The sequence below is a fragment of the Micropterus dolomieu genome, linkage group LG14, assembly GCF_021292245.1.
Source record: "Micropterus dolomieu isolate WLL.071019.BEF.003 ecotype Adirondacks linkage group LG14, ASM2129224v1, whole genome shotgun sequence".
Taxonomy (NCBI): Eukaryota; Metazoa; Chordata; class Actinopteri; order Centrarchiformes; family Centrarchidae; genus Micropterus; species Micropterus dolomieu.
In genome coordinates this window covers 23939349-23960028 of record NC_060163.1, presented here as the reverse complement: position 1 = coordinate 23960028, position 20680 = coordinate 23939349, and the positions used below count along the sequence as shown (strand labels likewise).

The 20680-nt window shown below is 39.3% G+C and overlaps 1 protein-coding gene across 2 annotated transcripts; it reads right to left on the bottom strand.

The window, feature by feature from the left end:
- Positions 1–1643: 1643 nt before the first annotated feature.
- Positions 1644–10296, bottom strand: LOC123982654 (mitogen-activated protein kinase kinase kinase 14). Of its 2 annotated transcripts, none has more exons than XM_046068337.1 (9): positions 10194–10296; positions 7487–7591; positions 6786–6949; positions 6530–6680; positions 4971–5537; positions 3943–4049; positions 3733–3853; positions 3385–3485; positions 1644–2181 (listed from the first exon to the last, which is right to left on the bottom strand). In XM_046068337.1, exons 1-9 carry the CDS (start codon positions 10294–10296, stop codon positions 2017–2019), a joined length of 1584 nt encoding a protein of 527 aa, XP_045924293.1. In that variant the 3' UTR covers positions 1644–2016. The 2 variants fall into 2 exon arrangements, with proteins under 2 accessions (XP_045924293.1, XP_045924294.1); XM_046068338.1 differs by lacking the exon at positions 10194–10296 and adding an exon at positions 7800–7910.
- Between the last annotated feature and the right edge of the window lie 10384 nt (positions 10297–20680).

The window sequence follows — 20680 nt, the reverse complement described above, 5'->3', positions numbered from 1 at the left end:
ATAGCAGCAGAAGGCCCTTTAGTTTCTCTAGTGTTGGCTTTTTGCCATTTCAGAGCTACTGGACACCTGCTGAAAGTTAACAAAGATCCCTTTCTACACTAAGCAGGGGGCCTCAAGCCACTGTGCACTGTAAGATTGTGATTCTTGTATTTAGTTTCAGACTAGAAGGACCAGCCGTTTGAATCCTCACACAAAGAATCGTGTACTAGTTGTGATGTTGTGGCCAAGGATGTAAATAAAAGTAAAATATTTGCCTGTAAAAATGTGGTGGGCCATGTGTAAATATTTGCTAAAGGAGGTGCTCCTTGAGTGCCCTTATAAGCTCCACATTCCTCAAACATCATTTTAAAAAGCCAGCATTTGGAAAATACTAAGCTTATGAATCCAACCCTCCCCCCAATACAACTATTTATAATATATATAGTTTTTTTTAAGTTTATTCTTGAACTGTAAGAGTATATTCTTAAAATAGTATTTCCCAACATGAAAGTCTAAATGCTGTTTCAACACATTGCTAGGAAGAAAATATACTAATTAGTCTAGTTACATATTTAGTGGCCCAAAGGTTGTAGAATTCCTTAATTGTTGAATGTAAGCATCCTCCAGACATGACCTCAGTGTCCTCACTTGGCAGCTCAATGTCCCTGCTGAACCAGTTCATATCTGAATTATAATAATTTATAATAATTTCACATCTCAGTCAGCTGTTCATCAGAGTGATGGCTTGTAGGAAGAAGCCATCACTCTGATGAACAGCTGACCTCTGACTCACAGTGTCAGGAACAACTCCTATGCAATAACCCAGTAACTCTGCCTCTAATCAGCCACCTGTTTACTGGTTACCACTTATTAGTTATTATTCATTCTCTCGTTCAGAGCTGTTCATACTGTTCATATTGTCATATTGTATACCAAATCCACCTACCTCAAGTACACCTGCACACAATACTTATTTATTCCAGCATCCTTTGCTTTCCTATGCTCCATCTCACTGTGTACATGTATGCGCACCAGTATATCTCATCCACCTCTGACATGTACTTACAGTGGTAATAATAATTTACTCCTGCATCCTTTGCACTCTGCTCATTGCACTCAATCTGTCTATATTGTTTTTGTATATAGTGTGTATGTGTTCTCTATACTGTTGCCTGTGTCTGATTTTATTGTTGTGATATTGTATGAGTAAGCACATCGTGAGCGATGTACAATCCAGAGTCAAATTCCTCATATGTGTACACATACCTGACAATAAAAGGTGATTCTGATTCTGATCTCAGTGAAAACATTTCACATGCAAACTGTCCAAAAACTACATCGCTATGTGGTGTGAATGTATGTGAAATGTCAAAATCATGTGATTTCGAACACATGTGATACAGTCACATGAACTCTCTTTGTAAAAGCAGAGCGAGTTTCTTAACTAGTGCTGTATGTGTTTCCAGTAGACTATAAGGTCCTGGTCTATAAGAGGCATTTTCACCAGCTTATGTGTAAATTAATCTTCTCCAAACGAAGCTGGAGGACACAATGAGAGAAGAAGGTGAAGGTGATTGGAAAATAAGCAGAGGTGGCAGAAGAGAGCAGCGTCTTTGCCAACAAGGTCATTTTTTAATAACATATAAAATGTCAGTGACGTTCAAGTATTAAAGTCTTGAGAGCTTATAGTCCTTATTTTAAGCAGCTTCACCTATTCTACACCTTAAAAGGCACCAAACAACACGTCAAACTCTAGTTTCCAGATCACAGAGGTATAGGAAAACTGTGCATACAGAGCAGGATAAAAAATAAAATAAAATAAACGGAAGAATATCAATTTTAAAAATAGATAATCAACTTTAAAATCACATTTTGAAATATCTACTGATGAAATTCCTACCTAATATGTTGGTTATCCTACATTTACCCAGAACAATCAATCATATCAGAAGCTAAACATCTCTTATGTCCACATGGCGTTAGAATAATCAATGCCTTAGTTAGTGCAAACAACAACAAAAAATAATAACAAATGTCTCATTCTCGAAGTTCCAGCTTGCTGTCTCTGACCCTCCACCTCCAGCGCTGACATCTGTCAGGAGCAGGAACACAGCGCAGCCACAGACATGACTCTTTGATCTCTTGTTCAAAGGGCACCATCTTCCTGTCCAGGGTCTCCAAAGTGAAGGCTTTCCCTGAGATCTGAACGATGGATGTGAGAGAATTCATGTGAGTTTTTGTTGGGTGGGTATAAAACCAACACTAACTGAAATGTGTCTGTTGCGTCTGGTCAGATTCATAATCTTGTTTTAATTCTTTGATCAGATAGTTTGAGATTTACACATTTAACTTTCTAGGTTGGACCCCTCCCACCCTGGACACAAACTGCTTCAGACAGACAGACTCTGGCAGGAGGCTGCGGTCCATCAGGACCAAAACCTCTCGCCACAGAAACAGCTTCTTTCCGTTACAGCGGGCTTCCTCAACAAGGCTCGGGTCCCAAACACACTCCTGAACCCACACTTTACAACAACGCTCAACTGTGCTTTATGCTCATGCTGTGAATTTTTGCACACACCTGTCAGCATTGTATTATAGTATTATTGTAATTTTTTTGATCTTATTACTTTTTATATATTTATATTTACGTTCATGTGTACTGTAAGCACCGATTTATACCAAGGCAAATTCCTCGTATATAAAATGTACCTGGCAACAAACCTGATTCTGATTCTGATTCTGGTACAATATTAATTTGCTTTAATCAGTTTTGGAGCCTTAGATCCTCACAGACAGTGCATGAGAGAATTATTAGGTCATGGTTTACAAATTCAGCTCTAAATGGGAAATGTATGGATAAAAGACACTAGGGCTGACACCGATTAGTCGAAGATTCGATGATTCGACTGTGAGATTGAAGCTTCGCAGCAAATGAAGGATCGTGCCATTTTGGCGATATGGGGGTGCTCAACGTCTGATTTTACATAGAACTTCCAGTTTTCTCCAATAAGTTAATATACAGCCTGTTACAATACACATTTCAATGTTTAACTGGTGTTGTGCCGACATTTCCGCACCTCGCGGGATTTTCGGATAATTTATCACCGTTGATGTACCACACAAAGAATAATTTATCATTTTTAAATTGCCGGCTACTTGAAATAGACCCGCGCGGCATGCACGCAAAACTCTGCACAAGACCGATGGCAGGCGAGAGAGAGAGAGAGAGAGAGAGAAACGGTCAACAATAAGCCTGAGTGAGAAATCCTAATTCAAAATCAAATAACTCAAATTAAAAATATCGCTTTGAAACGTTGCCTCACCATTGCCTCAATTCCCTGCAGTTTACGCCATTTGTCATAGACACGTCATATCATTGTGTATTGAATAGTTATTTGTCCTTACCTGGTTACTAATTCCTATAGCAACATGGCCCACTTTGACCTGCCGACGTTCACGAATCCTCAGACACTCACCCTGGACGTTCTCGATCCAGATGTCAACACCTGGAGCGTCAGAACAGCAAATAACCATGAAAACAGTCGAGAAACTTGTAACAAAGGACTGCAGGACAAAGTGAGACAAATCTGACTTTTCTGCTCATATGTGACTCAGATCTGATTTTTTTTTCACAACAGTGTGAACTGTTTCTAGTTAAGAATCGGGACACTTTCATATGTGGTCCAAATCAGATAGAGGTCAGATTTTTTGAAATGCGACCTCAGTCTGGACAGTCAGATAGAGCGATCTTACCTTCAAAGCAGTACGAGGAGGGATGATTTGCTGAGGCCAACCACTCCAAGTGTCCGTCTGTCTGACTGTTGCAGGAGGAAAAGACTCCAGAGCTCAGATCATCAGACGAATGGTCAGAGTCCTTAAAAATGGAGAGAAATGTTTGCAATGTTGAGAAATTCAAGTTCAGTTCACATGTACACCTTCGTGGCTGCATCTAAAGAAACACACCATCTCTGAGGCGTCCATCTGCGATGTGTCGGAGCAGCTGAAACAGGACGGAGGGTCATCGCGAGGTTCAGGGGACGGGGTCTGGATTGTGGTGCCTACAGCTACATCTAGTGACAGACAACATATTGGGTGTTTCAGTTAGTCCCAGACAACATGAGTAATACTGCATTACCAATCAGTTATACTTCTCAAATCAATCCACAGCATTGACTCCTCAGGTGCTCAGAGAAAAGGTGAAACTTCTTGGGGAATCTGGTTCAGTAAGTCTTTGCAAGGTTCCCTTTCAAGAAAACCTCCTTTTGGCAGATGTCTCTCTGTGTGAGGGATCAATATGTGGAACTCCTTACCCACAAAATGAATTAATAAACATGTTATTTTAAGGCATTAGCTAGCTGTTGCTTGCTCCAGAGATGGTAGATAGGGATCCCCTGAAAGGTCATGATGGGAATTATATTTTTTGGATCTTCTTTTACATTCCCTAAAACCTACTTCCAGAAAGCCTCCCAGGGCCAGGACCTAGCTGGCACAGTGCTGAATTGAAGTGTGGCTATGCAGGACAAGGCCTCACTGATTACTCTACAAAAACACATCTTTAAACGCTTATTTTGGTGAAACTGGATCAGATTTTATAATTAAAATATGTCCTCCGGCTGCTCTGCCTCAACCTTCGGTAATTTACGGAGCTTCCTGATGGACAGCACTGACGGGCTGGAGGAGGTCCTATGCAATACAGATCCCTCTATGACATCACGAAGGGAGCCACATTCAAACAGCTTGTTTACACACACAAAACAGAGCATGAGACAAAGAGAAGATGTTTTTATCCCATAGTTTGGGGGTCTTTTGACACAAGTTTAGGTTGAAAAGACATTAAAAATGTTCCATGTGCAATTGAGAGGAAAAGCTCTGCAATAATTAGATCAGATCAATCGGTTTGTGAGATGCTGTATCCTACTGAAATGTAGTTGCAGCAGATGAAATGAAGTGATTGTGCACATGAGCTGTGTTGGCGAGTTTTTCCGACTCACCGTCTCTGAGGTATTCCAGCTCCGGTTCTGATCCCCATGAATTATCATTTGTCTTTTGGCCTTTTTGCAGCACAGGGAAAAGGCCTCGGAGAGCACGGAGATACTCTGTAGAAATGGAAGAGTCCCACTCTTCTTCCTCCTCCTCTTCATCTTCTTCCTCTTCCCCATCCCCTTCATAGTCCGGGTCAGTTTTCATCCACTTTTCCTGAATCTGTTCCTCCTCTCCCATGTATATATCGACTTCTGAATCAGAACAGGTGTCCCAGTCTTGTCCATCTGCAGCGTAATAAGCCTGCAGTGACTTTGGCTGGGACTCCCACTCTTCCCTAGTCAGGGAATCTGTCTCCACTTCAGAGTCCGAGTCACCATCCTTCCAGTCATTGCTGTCCTCGTCCACTGCTGTAGTCCTCCAGGGGCTCACCCAGTACATGGAGGACGCTGGGACGGCAGCTGAGGGTTTAGCTGGGAGGACGGGGATCCCAGGTCCTGGGGTGTCCTCATCCTGGCTCTTGCCGTGATACAGCTTCTCACAGGCCCTTTTGACAGACCAGGGACTCAGACCCCCAACTGTGGAGCAAATAGAGAGTAGAGTCCTCAGTGACGCAGATAACGTCACAGTAAGGTACTTCAGATCAAAACGGTTTCTGGTTTCCTTTCTGAAAAACGGACAACCAAAAGATTTGGAGAGCCTGAAGGGTCAATCCTGTGTCTTATTTTATTTTCCCATACATACCATCTCCTTTACTTTTTATGCAGACAACATGCAGCTATACCTTCCATTAAAGCCCACGGACCTTAGTATGCTGCTCTCAAATGTCTAGCTGACGTGAAAAACTGAATGACAACCAGTTTTCTTCAATTAAATCTTTACTGGCCCTCATTTCTGACCTGGTTTTGTAGCTAAACTTAATGTTTTAAGTCCTTTTTAATTGTAGTTTTTTATGCAGTGGATGAGAAAGTACATAAATCCTGTACTTGTACTTACACTTATGTGTATTAGAGGTTGCTGACATGACAAACAGAATTCAAAAACGTAAATCATCAAAATCAGCTGCCAATTCAATTTCTGTCAGTAAACTAACCGTTCCAGCTGTAGGCTACTTGTTTAAACTGTTAAACTTAATTTAATTTAGTTTAAATTAAAACAAAACATCATATTTTTTAAACTCTTCATATGTTTTGCATGTAAAAATCTTACTTTGTAAAGTAACAAGTAACTAAACTGATAAATGTAGTGAAGCAGAATATTCTCTCTCTGAGATGTAGTGGAGTAGAAGTAGAAAGTGGCATAAAAAGAAAATACTAACTAGTAATACTACTAAAAAACTACTAATACTAAGTAAAGTACATATGCCTCTAATTTCTTTTTAAGTACAGTAATTCAGTATTTTTTTACTGTCCACCATCATTTTTATGTGATTTTATTCCACTATCTTTGTTTTTATGTTATAAAACACGCTGTAATGTTTGTTCAAAAATAGTTTATTATTATTATTATTGTTGTATAAATAAATATTTTTTACATTATCAGATCCGTCTCGAATCAGTAACACATCAACCTGCTCTGAGGGCCTTGGTGGTTTTCCTCCTGAGCACCTTTGCCGATGCTCGTCTGTCAGGGTCCTTCTGGAGTCCGGCTCTGAACACTTTGGCCGTGAAGTTGTTACAGTTGGACGGCACCTCCCAGAGAGGCGGAGGCTCGTCGACAATCTGACAAACAGATCACAAGAAATGTGCACGAATAGCTCAACGCAGTTCTTTCCACCTCAGGGTGGATGTATCACACTTTCCAATGACGTTAAAGAAGACCCTCACCTGCAGGCACAGTGGATGGGAGTAGTAGCGTATCCATGGGTGGCATCCGTTGAGCATGTGCAGTAGCATACAACAGCTGCTCCACACATCCGCCTTGGCACAGAGTTGATCCCCTCGTGCTACCTCGGGGGCCATGTGGGTCTCTGTGCCGGGGAAGGCAGCTCCTACGTCGCCAAACAGTGAATTAATTTTAATCTCTTTTACCTCTTAATCACCTTCTGTGTTCTCCTGGCTGGTTTGCACATGATCATGCGCCTGTGTGACTTTAATGAGTTTTATTTTTTTGTTTTGTTTGCGTGCTTTCAGCAAATTTTACATAGTAAAGGCAGAAGTTATTTCCCGTTCTGTCAGTTATTTTATCTTTAACTTTCTCTTAAAGAAACTAAAGAACAAGATCATACAATAATCAGCAGTCAGACTGACCATTCAGGGAAGATCCAGCTAGCAACTACATGACTTTTCATGGATCAGCAACCTTTTGAATCACAGCTGCTTATTTCTCTCAGTACGAAAAGTAAAGTTTAGTGAACTTGGACCAATTGTAAATATTTACAAAGTGTAAGTAATTATTTCTCTTATTTTGTTTCTATTTAAAGTTAATTTGTGAACCGAATCCAAGAATGTGATCAATGAATATCAAGCAAAATTATTGGGCTTTAATGTTAATTACATGTACTGCTGACTTTTTAGACTTCACTCACCCCTGAATGCCCTAGTGCTCCGTCCGCTGTCATCTAATGTCTGTGAGAGACCAAAGTCACAGAGGAATGTGTCTCTGCAGTCTGCAGACAGCAGCACATTGTCAACTGGAATAAAATCAACACATAGGATTTAGTGAGACAGCTTGTTTTCATTTGGTGCTCATTATGAAACAGTTGACAGAGAAATCTGTCAGAAGCCGTCAGAAGCGACGGGTACACAGGGGGCCGAAGCCTCTGCAGCTCCTGAACAGCCGTCGTGAGGTGGCACAAGGTAACAGCTTCAAAAATAAAGCATGCGCACAGTTTTTTCCACCTATTCAGGAAGATCTGATATGATGAGACTGGTTAATTCGATGTCTTTTGGCTGAGTGAATCTGCTCGCACTGAGCTCAGACGACAACAGAGGGGCCTAATTTGAGCGAGCCCCTTCCCAGTCAATCCTCTCAGCAGGGATTACTGGGTGTTTAGGGGTGAGATGTCAATTTAGGATTAGGGACCAACCCTAGCGATGCAAACTGACAGTAAAACCAGCAGGTTTACTGGGCTCCCTCCCTCCCGTAGGTACTGCTGATAATATCAAATCTACTATCCTGGCATGGAGAGATGGGCCACTGTGGGGGTCTCACAACAGACGAAACAAACCAAAGCTCAACTCTGAAAATACAAGGCCGCTCTAAAATATCTAGTGTAAAACAAATGAATCAATATTAACTGTCTACAGATTTGGTGCTGAGAAGCTCTGTTCAAAGACTATATGTACACAGAAGCCAGTAATGGAAGAAGTATTCACGTCCTTTTAAAAGTAAAAGTAGCGATAAACTAACATAGCTAGGTACCACATTACAATTAACAATAACAAAACAAAGTACAAAGTTCTTCACAGAGACACAGAGAAAAAGTGTATTCAAAAGTACAGGTACTCATTTTGTGATATTTTCTATTATTTACACATAAAAATGTCAGATTATAATTATGGATTGGCAAGAGTAGACGAAGCAAGAGTAGATTTTGGAAGGAGGACAAACACAGCTGCACTGGCTTCATGATGTTGTGTCACCACTGGCGGCAAGCAGGATTATTAAACTGGCTGAAGTTACTCTTTAAAATCTTATTCTGCAGACTAACTAGTTACTCTAGCTGTTAAATAAATGTAGCGACATAAAAGTTACAACATGTCCCTCTGACATTTACTAAAACTAAAGATGTTTAAGTATAAAATGCAAATATTCAAGTGAAGTAGAGGTACTTAAAAATGGTATTTAAAGGAGCAGTGTGCAGGATTTATTGGCATCAGGGCCCATATTTATCAAGCTTCTCAGAATTACTCATAAGAGCACTGCTAAGAATTGACTTAAGAATAAAAACAAATCTTGGCTCAAAGCTGTGCTTAAAAGTTAGTTATCAAGCATCATGAGTTTGAGTGAAGTGTAGGACTAAATCTTAAGTGTCAGTCTTAGAGCTGATTTACGACGCTGTGCCGCAAACAGGATTTTGGATGACGATGTAGCCAAGGACCAATCACTGAATAGATTTCCTTATTTAAGAATATTCTCCGATGAATTCACATTGAAAGGTGAAATTCCTAAGAGGAGTTTATATTCAACACACGCTTAACAATAAAGAATTTTCAGGAGAATACATTATGATACAGGCCTACACATTAATAAATGAAAGATTAAAAAGTTTATCTTTATATGAACGCCATCAAATGTGCCAACTACTCCCGTGAAGTAAATAAATAAATAACTGGGAGAGTAAGAGTGATTCTTAGCTTTAAGAGATTTGATAACTTGCTTTTAGTCTTAAGTTTAAAAGTAGGAGTAAATTTCATGAATTCTCAGCACTTAAGACTAAAATGGCACTTTGGGAAGATTGATAAATAAATATCAACAATATTTGGTTTGTCCATTCTGGGCTGCTGTAGAAACGGACTCTGTGGAAGAGGACCTGCTCCCTCTTTAGATATAAAAGGCCCATTCTAACGCAATGAAAACACAACAGTTCTTATTTTCAGGTAATCATACACTATTGAAAACATACTAATGAATATTATATTAAATTTCAGCCAGTAGATCCCTCTGAATCCTACACACGGGCCTTTAAAGCTTAATAGCCACCAAGCTGTAAACATAAATTTTCACCTGCTAAAGATGATATGATGAACTTGTTACGTACGTACAGAGCAAATTTAAGTCCAACATTCCCTCTCTCTTGGTCTCCACAAGCCCCCGAGAAAAATAGCTGCTAAATGCTCCACAATGTTCACCAGCTAGTTGCTCACTTTGTCCAGCTGCTGTTTGGTGCCAGGCAGGTAGCGAACAATGGGTTTTATTTGTTGAAAGCAGCTGCCTGGAAACGATGCTGATGAGAGCGGTGAGACTGTACTAACCAAGTTGTGAGCTTTAAAACCAAAACCAAACACTCAAAGATTCTCAAAAGCCACGCAGAGCTGAGGAGAACTGTAGAGCCGGTGATGATTTTCTGAGGGTTCGTCACTACTAGCGAAACCTTTCACGTTACACATTTGATCCATCGTTCACATGAAAGTATTGATTAGTGGAGCTTAAAGAACAGGACTTGAGTTAACTTCCTACTATCAACATAAATCCCATGCAGGCTTGACTCGACTGACCGGAAATGTCCCGATGCTGTAAACTCACTAATCTGGTGCTCCAGACTTTTCACGTTGTCTACAACAAGAACACACCTTTGACATCCAAGTGAAGGACCTTCCTTTGGTGCAGGTGTTCCAGTGCACCCAGTGACTGATGAAGATAGTGCAGCGCCAAATCCTCAGGGAGGGTGTTCATCTCTTTCAGAAGCTGGGCCAAACATGCTGAAGAGGTTTGGACAAATATTTACTCCATAGGACTTTAGGATTATACCGCATACGAAGTATTTGTGCTTGTTATTGTTGGTACTGAAGAAAGTTCACCTGGCTTTAAGTCCATGAAGAGCACAATGTGGAGGCCCTCCCTCACAGCCCCAAAGAGCTCCACAACACGAGGAGAGTTCAGCGCGCTCCACGTGCTCACCTCCTCGCTGCTGAGGTGACTCAGTGGAATCTGAAATCAACAATGTGCTGAGTAACATTTCAATAACTTTTAATTTAATCATCATGTCAGTGTCAGGAGCAGGATAACATTGTTAAAGAGCTTTGGGTGGTGCATATCCAGATTTTAAAAAATGACTCACCCTCTTGGCAGCACATTCGAATCCAGTCCTTTTGTCCCGAACACAGAACACGTCACCGTATGAGCCGTTCTGAATGTGGTGAAGAATGCAGTACTCCTCTCCCTCCCTGTACTGGGAGCCGTTGGGCTGAAGTTGCTTCAGGAGGCAAAAGTAAACATGCAAAAGACAGCTTAAATTACAACCAGGTTGAGAAAAAAGAAAAGTTAAAAAGGTAAATCAACACACAATCAGAAAGCTTAATGCGCTTTGGCTACGTCCCAGTCATTGATATCAAGGCAGGTGTTTCCTGGTCTAATCAAAATGTTGTATAAACAACTTATTAAATGATGATTGAATGACGATACATAATGTGGAAGAAGCTGTTCATAGTGACAAACCCAAAAACAATTATCACCTGAGCTTATAGTTTTGTATTTATGGCCCATACCTGCTCAGCACCAAATGGCAGACAAAGTCAGCCACTAGCTTGTTAACAAATTGGAGCATCTTGCAGCTAAAAAGAGAGACATTTCCTCAGGAGTTGGTGGAGACCAAAAACAGAGCTAAAATTGGAAGAAAATATTGTTTATAATATATTATTAAATTGTTTTCCCAATGTGTTGCCAAATGTCCTCACTGGCTAACTTACGTCTGTGGTTAGGTTTAGGCAACAAGAGGACAGAGACACTGATTCAAGTCACTTCTGACCTTTTCTGTATTAAACCAAACCGCCATCTTTCCTGAACCTCAACCAAGTGCTGTCAGTTATGCCTAAACATAACTATAATAACGTTATGGGACTTTGCTCTGTCTGCTGGATGTGTAAATATGGAACTATTTACTCACAGATTCAAAATTACAAATTTAAAGGGTGATAATATGTCAAATGATGTGCTTTTAACTAGTTTTTCTGCCCCCAAGTGCCCAAAAAAGGTTCATTTGACAGTAAAATTTTGACGTGTATGCACCAGGTTTATAGATTTTATGTTCAGCATTGAATGTTATTCCTCAGAACTTCTATTCCACTACATTTTAGAGAGAAATAGGATCCAGCATTTTTGGAGCTTGACCCATATTTGGTATTAAAAAGTCTTGATATCTCTCCCTCTGCTGCTGCGGTTTTGGCCAGTTTCTTATTTTAATTTGTGTAGCCCTTCAAAGCGTCTCTCATGTCTCTCTTTTTGTGGCGTTGCTAAAAATGCATGGCTGAAACTTTTGACTCAACAAGAGCAGCGCTCTGCGTTCTTAGCTTGTAATGTGTTTAAGACATATGTAGACATGTTGATATCAGACCCAAATATAAAAATTATGTAAATACACCTAATGTGAATGTCTTACATGATGAAATATGAGTCCTTCATTGACAGGTTGGCTGGTCTTCCAGTGATTCAGAGTCTGTTTTATCAAATCTCTGAAGAAAGGTAAAACAAAGAGCTTTGGCATATGTGTCACTCTGCCTCTTAGGATGTCCAAAACTGTGTCGACATCATTCACGTCATCAAAGCCAAAGGCACACTGGGATGTATTCTGAGTGCTGGAGGTGTAGGTGGAGTCTGAATTTCCCAGCAGGCTTTGCACACACCCTGTAGAGTCAGACTCCCACTCAGTATGGGAGGAGGAGGTAAAACCAGACACGTGCATAAGGTCAAAGATCAAATTTGACATTCTGACTTCAACTCCAGAACTATCCGGTACGTGTATGCCGTCCTCTACACCACAAGATGAGTCTGACTCGCTTTCATGAGTGCAAATAGATTCGGAGTCCTGCTCCAGGCTGCAATCAGAGTCTGAGCCTCCTCTGTTATCAGTGCTGGATGTGTCATCTGTCTCTGCTGATCTGTACTGGCCCTCTGATAGCGACACACCCTCTAATCCTCTGACACACTCGCACACATCTGCACAGCTGCAGCCTTCATATGTGCAGGAGCAGAGCTCTCCATGGCTGCAGGGGTGTGAGACTGAGTCAGTAAACTGAGGAGGAGGCGGGATGATCTCAGCGGATGATGTCATCTCTCTGTATGTTGATTTCAGCCAGTCGATCTCCTGAACCCACAGACCGCGGATGATTGGAGGTTGTTCCTCTTCCTCCTGGCTCTGTCTTCTGGTTTTCCTGCGTTGTTTCCTCTGGAGGTGGTGGTGCACATCAAAGTCCTCATCCTCTGTGTCAGTCATGAGGGCAGTTTCCTTGCTGAGAGACCTGCAAATTAGAGGATACATATCATGATCAGCATACTAGCTGAAGCTCTACAGGTCTGAGAATCAGTACTCACTGAAATAAATTTTAATTTTTAGACAACTTAAAGTAAATTTTTACATATATTTTCATGTAACTATAGCTTCTTTTCCACTTATTCTGATGGCTTTTGTGCTATGTGTTGCTTTCATATATTGAATTCGGACTTTAAAATGTTTGTGTTCTGCAGTGATTTGTTTGAAACATGCCACTGTGTGGATTGCATCTTGTGAGGTACCTGTGTTTTTTGAGCAGCTGAGATCTTGAGTAAGGGCACTGTGTGTTGGTGGGACTGAACTCCTGAAAGTCTTCTCCTGGGACAGAGAAATGTTAGCAATTAGTTTACATTAGAGCTTCATTTTTTAAAAGTTTTATTGGTAAACTGGTTAGAAACTGCGATACAAAAACATGAATACATTCATCCAAAAACTACAAAGAACGGCGAAGATAAATACCTTAAAGCTAAAGTGTGCCATTTTGTGAAATTCGCCTTTTAGCATTCCGTTGTTTAGTGTTAGACGAGAAGATTGATGCCGCTCTCATCGGCTATCCATCCGTTAAATATAATGCTATAGCTGGCAGCTAGTTAGTTTAGCTTTGCACACAGACTGGAAACAGAACAAACAGTTAGCCTGACTCTGTCCAAAGGTCCACCAAATCCACCTCCCAGCACCTCTAAAGCTCAATAAAAAAACAAAGTGAAAAACAACCATTTTACGGGGGTCATGTTTCCAACGATTTGTTGAATCTGGCCAAGAAATTGGCTCATAACATAACAAAATGGTAAATTTCTGCTTATACATTTCTGCTTTTGTAATGGTTAAACAAACATATTAGCCAGATGTGCTTGTGGGTGGATTTCGTTGCCTTTAAATCAATTTTATTATAGTTTAGCTTTCTCCCGACTTTCACCACCATGATAGCTGGAAAGGTGTGTGGACTAAATAAAAATAGAAGATAGATTTAATATCCACCCAATAGACTTAAGTCCCATGAAATAAATTGAAAAAGACAGAAACTAAAGACATTCACTCTCTAATTTTAGTTCATTTGAGTTAGTTTTGTAAACAGACAATACAATTTCAATTAGTTTTTTGGTAAAGCTCTGTTTGTATTATTTTTCAAAAACAACAATGATTTGTCACACCTAGTTTTTTTATTTTATTTTGTTAGTATTCTTTAATAACCTTGTTAGACAGAGCCAGGTAACTGTTTGCCCTTCTCTTCAGTCTTTATGCATCTGTTGGACTTCGTATCGATCTTTTCATCCAACTTTCCCCAAAATGTTGAAACTTCAGCGTTTAGGCTACACTGAAATATCTTGACTTTAAGCCCCCGATAGAAGATTGGCTCCAAAAACCCTGAATCCTATATGTCCCATAATGCAGTTCAATAACATCCTATCCCTTGTTCAAATGTGCCCCCCCCCCCCGCCTCTTTGTGGTCATTCCTGTGTGACAGATTCACAGATACTGTAGACCTGCAATCTTACTCTCAGCCTGTGCTACTATGGAGACACAGGGATTATCCTCAGACACTTCATGCCCCTCTGTGGCCACATGTTTGGCAGTGCCGTGCTGCATCGCCCGACTTAGATGGGGGGCGATGGCTTGGACCAGCGAGTCCTTTTCCTCCTCACGCCCTTGGCTGGCGTCTTCTTTGCCAAGAAATGAGAGTGCAGATCCTCCAGTCACGATGACGAACGGCGTGTTGGAGTTAAACATCCGGGGTATGGCCATTTCTCTCTCGGAGTGCATCTAATTTGTGAGAACTGGAAAAGAGAACATACACGAGAATAAGAACACATATATATTGCTTTGTAAGTATCGAGTAAAAAAAGCTGTAGGGATGTTTTAACCTTCTGAATGTGAAAATCTGGGCCAACATTGTTCAGACTAAAAAGATATTACAGGACAAAAGTCATGTGAGCCCTCAATAACTATAAAAAGGGGAGTCATCAAAGCGCTTTCACTGTGCAATTGAGAGTTGCAGTACTCTATTAGTCAGTATTTAAATAAAAACAACCACCTCTATGTCAGTGTCGTGGAAATTGTGTTTTGCTGGTGAGGGATTAAGCTAATAACTGAGTAACAACCAACTGTTGTCTTTTTTAAATTTATTAATAAAAGAGAATAAACAGAGAAGTACTAAAACACGTATACAGACCTGCTGCCTAGGGCAGAACAAAGGGATGCATAATCATTCACACAGTCTAGGTTTCTATGTTTTGGGGAACAGAGATCCTCTCTCAGCCTTGAATGAACATTCAAGGAGAGGAGAGGAACAACAAGAGAGGAAAAACACCAAAACAATCTCACAGCTCTGACCTAAACCCCAGTAAATGTGGACGGACTAACATAAGGAGGATAGAAGAAGGAAAAACACAATACATATATATCTACAAGCCATAACAATAATAATAATAATAATAGTAACAATAACAGTATTAGATCATGCATAAAAGATTAAATGTAAGAGGGCACAATTTTCTGCCATAACACTCAACACCTTATATTTATTCATTTAGCTGATGCTTTTATCCAAAGCGACTTACAATTGCTATATATGTCAGAGGTCGCACGCCTCTGGAGCAACTAAGGGTTAAGTGTCTTGCTCAGAGACACAATGGTGGACGCGTCACAGTGGGAATCGAATCCGGGCCACCTTAGTTTAGCCTGTTAGCGTGTTAGTAATTGTCACTGAACATAAAGTACAGCTGAGGCTGATGGGATTGTATTAGTTTTGCAGATATTTGGAACAAGTGAAATTTTGATCTCATGGTGGCGCAAGAGGAAACATCAGAGGATCACCGAAGTCATTAGGATTTATCATCTGGAAACCACACGTCTGTACAAAATTTGGTGCCAATACATCAAGTAGATGTTAAGATACTTCACTGAATATTTAGTATGACTAGCTGGTGGCGCTAGATGAGAAGTCAGGGGATCACCAGAGTCTTTCGGATTCTCTGGAGACCACGACTGGCGGCTGTGGCTCAGGAGGTAGAGCAGGTCAATCGGAAGGTCGACGGTTCAATCCCCGGCTCCTCCAGGCTGCATGTCGAAGTATCCTTGGGCAAGATACTGAAACACGAATTGCTTCTGGTGGCTGTTCTGCCAGTGTATTAGTGTGTCAGTGAATTAATGGTGGATGTAGTGTAAAAGTGCTTTGAGGGGTTGAAAAGACTAGAGGCGCTTTACAATCTATCCAATAATTGTTGAGATATTTTACTTGAATGTGGTGAAGCTACAGACCAAAACTAAAATATAAAAATATCACTATAATTATATTAAAATACATTATATATAATATTTTGGATAGTTCCCCTTAGCAAAAACTTTTGTGGTTTGTAAAACTTTTTAAAACTAAGTTTGCATTAAGAACCCCCAGAGCCCCATAATAAAATCAAATTTGTGATTGGCAAGCGTTTTGATGTGGTGGCATTTGGCGTGGCCGGGGCGTGAATGAACAGAACCAGTAGTGAGCCTGGCAAGGGGAGTATAAATAGCACGGAGAGATTTGGCACGCAGAGGAGCAGCCGCATGCCTTCCACTGAGGCCGGCCAGCTGTCCAAGTCTCTCTTCCTCAACACATGTTGACAGCGAATACTGGGGGATCAAAACACACACACTTCCCAACGCATAAAGACTGAGCTTGTCCTGAAGTCCTCATACAGAGCCTGAGGGCGGATGAGATATCACATCTGAAGTACTTTTGTTTGATAATGTGAGGACGTGAAACTGTGAAAGCATGTGGAAATCATCACGTGTGTTTGTTTTGGGTGACAGGTAAAATAAAAACATCTACACCTGAGTTGAGGACATTCTCAAAGTCAAGAAACTATCATAAATAATAACTTATTGGCAGTAAGGTGACACCTAATTTAAGACATCCAGGATGTGCAAGATCTTAAACACTGAGCCCGTCTCCCAAACAATGACAAACTCTTCCCATGGTGCACTGCTAACTGCACTTCCTGTCAGCGACACAGCTCGCTCCCCTCTTCCCTCTGCGACCTGACAGTGAAAACACACATCCAGTGCAACAAACTCAGACCGACAGTGTGGTTTAAAGTTCCAGCCAAGTGAAACTCTGCACCGACATTACCTCAGCGGGACGATCAGAGGCCTGTCTCCTGTCTCAGGTTCAGGTGAAATCGCTCCAGTGATCCTGTACGAAGACAGAAAGACAAGTTTCTGTTCCTTCTTCTTCTTCTCTGTCTGTCCTGTGTCCTGTGTGCGTTAGTCTCCAAGTGTAACCTACCGGCTTTGTGCCCACGCAGGCTCTGGTGATTGGTTGACCACGTGTGTGAGTTATGAGCTCTTACACCTCCGTCGCCCCAGCCCCCTAAACCCCCCCTCAAACACCCAACACCCACACACAGTCGCCTCTGGATGGATACTAGATGCCCTCAGTGACACTTGGATCTCCTTTGGTCTCCTCAATGTTTCATTTATCGCAACTTTGAAGACAACAAAACAGCATTTTCACCACAAGACTGCTTAAAGTTATAATTAAACTCATTAAAATCTGTGGTGGAAGAAGTATTCACATATTTTACTCAATACATCAGCGTAAAAATACTCGAGTAAAGGTCATGGATACTGCAAACATAAAAGTAATCATCATGCAAAATGGCCCATTTTAGAATTATTCGTGCATTAATATGTAAGTATCATTAATGTTGTAAAGGTGCGGCTAATTTTAATTACTTTATATACTACAGGGTAGCTTCAGCTAAAAAAATACATCATCATTTATTAGATTATTGATACATTATATTGCATCATTAATCTGAATCTGTAATAACTAATGTTGTCAAATAAATTAAGTGGAGTAACAGTATTATAAAGTAGCATAAAATGGAAATACTGAAGTAAAGTACAAGTAACTCAAAATTTTAATTAAAGTACTTGATTAAATGTACTTGCATTCCATTTTGCCATTAATACTCAAATACAAAGTAAGTCTCTCTGAAAGTTGCAGCAGTATTAACAAAATGTATTCAAAAGTAAAAATACAGAATGGATCCTTTCACAGAGTCATATTATTATAGAATATTATATAATTCTGTTTCTAATCATTAACGAATACACAAAAAGAAAATTGTAACGATATAAACAACAACAATGTGTTTTATGTAAAAGGCAACAAGCGACTATAAGTGTCTAATGTAGTACAGAGTAAAAAGTACAATATTTCCCTACAAAATGTAGTCTAAGTCTAAAGTAGAATCAAATCTAAATACTCAAATAAAGTACAAGTATGTCATTATTTAACTTACTGTAGATGCAGTACTTGAACAAATGTAGTTAATTACATTCCAACAGTAAACTAAATAGATTTTGCTGTACTTGCTTCTTTTATTGGATACCTTTTCGGCTGTTGACATATTATAATTGACATGTTATAATTATACCAATAATACATTTTGATTGTACTTAAAAGCATGCATTGATTTCTATTCTCACAATGTGCTGATGACACATTGGAGGCTACAGCAGCATTTTATTGTGCAATCCTGAGTTGTATAATGACAGTAAAGCTAAACCTTGAACCTTAACGTTTCACTTACGGCAACTTTGAGGACAAAAAACAGCACTTTCACCGTGCTGAACTGAGACATCTTGAAGTTATAATTATGTGTCTTCCTTTAAATATCCTAGAAATGTACTTTAAATTGAAACACATCACATTTACACATGCATTATTAACATATTTTAATTATACCAACAATACATTTTCACTTATTAAAAAAACTAGCTATAATTTATACAAAATTTTAATAAACTCAAATCCCATTTTTCGGGATTACTAAACTATGTAAAAAAAAACATAATAATAAATGTACTGTATGTAATTTAATGCATTACTTCTGCTCTTCTGGGCTATGTAAACTTGTACTAGTGTTTTTACTGCAGTAAATTTACTGCATATAAATATACTTAAAAACAAAAACAATAAAAGATCTCCCATTACTTGAAAAAGTGTATGTAAATATACTTAATAATGATAGTTACAATGTAATTGTGTCAAAATATCATAGTTATGTGCACTTAATAAATGTTAAGTTGTATATATATATGTATATATAATTAATTCATTCATTAAGTACAATGATAGTGATACATCAACAACGGTACTCTAAATTATACTGCTGAATAGATTTTTTAACCTGTGCAATTATATTTATTTATTTTCTACAACATGCCACTACCTCCTGCTGCGACATGTGCAATGTTCATGTCAATCGCATCTTTATTTAGTTAATATATAACTCCTAAGTTTCACTCTTATTTTTCTATATAATATTTTTCATGTAATGTGTATTATCTTATATGTTTTTGCTGTGTTGTATCTGGAGCTGTTGTAACAAGTGAATTACCCCCAGTATGGGATCAATAAATCTTATATCTTATCACACAAGACTGCACATGCAAGTATACTACTAGTATATTGAAGATGAACATAATTCAGTGTACTTTTTTTTATATATATAATAAAGGATTCCTTATGAAGAATGACAAAGCAAAATATTTTTTTTATTGATATGATAGAAATTAGGATCTTTCAAATGTAATACATTACAATTACAATAATGGTACTTCATTTTGATTAAATTCATTATAATACAGTATATTGTCATTATCTTTAAACTGCGTTTAGGAATTTCTAAAAAACACTTACTTATAGTTGTTCCAAATTAACACATTTAGTATGCACTACTTACAATTAAAGAGTGATAAGTAGATTTAAAGTTTATTCCTGTTTCACCTGAGTTGGTATACATTGTCTCTGCTATAATATCAGTCAGATTTGTTTTTTTAACCATTTCAACAGTGAATATTATAAATGAATTTTTGTTTCTATATTTAATTTGATTATTGGGTCTATTTTAAAGTGAAGTGCACACAGAAAAAACAATAACATCTGCTGTTATCAGTTTAGCCTTCTCTCCACCAACGCATTTGCTGTCCCAAATAGAGATGACTAGAATTTATACATTCCTGTGGGAATTAGCAAAATACCAGAGGAGGGAGTGTAAAAGTGCCTTGGGTGGGTGTGATTTAGTGTGGAGGGTCTCTCTCTCCCTGGCAACATCTGAATGGGAACAGTGGCTGACCAATAGAGAGGAGGAGGAGAAAGTTTGCTCACACGTCAATGGCTTTTTGTCACTTTGGTCCTCTCTGCTGTTGGTGGGTCAAGTCTGCTATACATAGAACTGCAAAGCCTCACCGAGGTTTTAGAGCTTCGTCTTATTTACTTACAGAAACTTTACTGTTGTTAGATTCATTAGAAAAACCCTCTTCAGCATTTATTAAGTAAATCAACACTCAAATCAGTGTCTCTTCTGTTCACTCACTGTTTTGACTTTTGGGAAATACATGCCAAAAGTTAGATGAGGATTAATATCACTCTTATATGTTTCTTAAATAATATAAGCCAGCAGCCAGTTAGCTTAGCTTAGCACAAAGACTGGAAACAGGGGGAAACAGCCTGCATCTGTCATTTTGGAAATTACGCTTTTTAGCTTTCTTGCAGGAAGGTAGACGGGAAGACCAATATCACTCTTATATGTTTCTTAAATAATATGAGGCTACAGCCAGCAGCCAGTTAGCTTAGCTTAGCACAAAGACTGGAAACAGGGGGAAACAGCCTGCATCTGTCATTTTGGAAATTACGCTGGTCAGCTTTCTTGCAGGAAGGTAGACGGGAAGACCAATATCACTCTTATATGTTTCTTAAATAATATGAGGCTACAGCCAGCAGCCAGTTAGCTTAGCTTA

What these genes read in the sequence shown, in the direction of transcription:
- LOC123982654 (XM_046068337.1), bottom strand. Translation starts at nt 10,296, where the DNA reads ATGAACACCCTCCCTGAGGATTTGGCGCTGCACTATCTTCATCAGTCA. An exon ending in AGATGGACGCCTCAGAGATG is followed by an intron (nt 3,854 to 3,942) that starts GTGTGTTTCTTT and finishes TCCATTTTTAAG; the next exon opens with GACTCTGACCATTCGTCTGA. An exon ending in CTCCTCGTACTGCTTTGAAG is followed by an intron (nt 3,486 to 3,732) that starts GTAAGATCGCTC and finishes CTGACGCTCCAG; the next exon opens with GTGTTGACATCTGGATCGAG.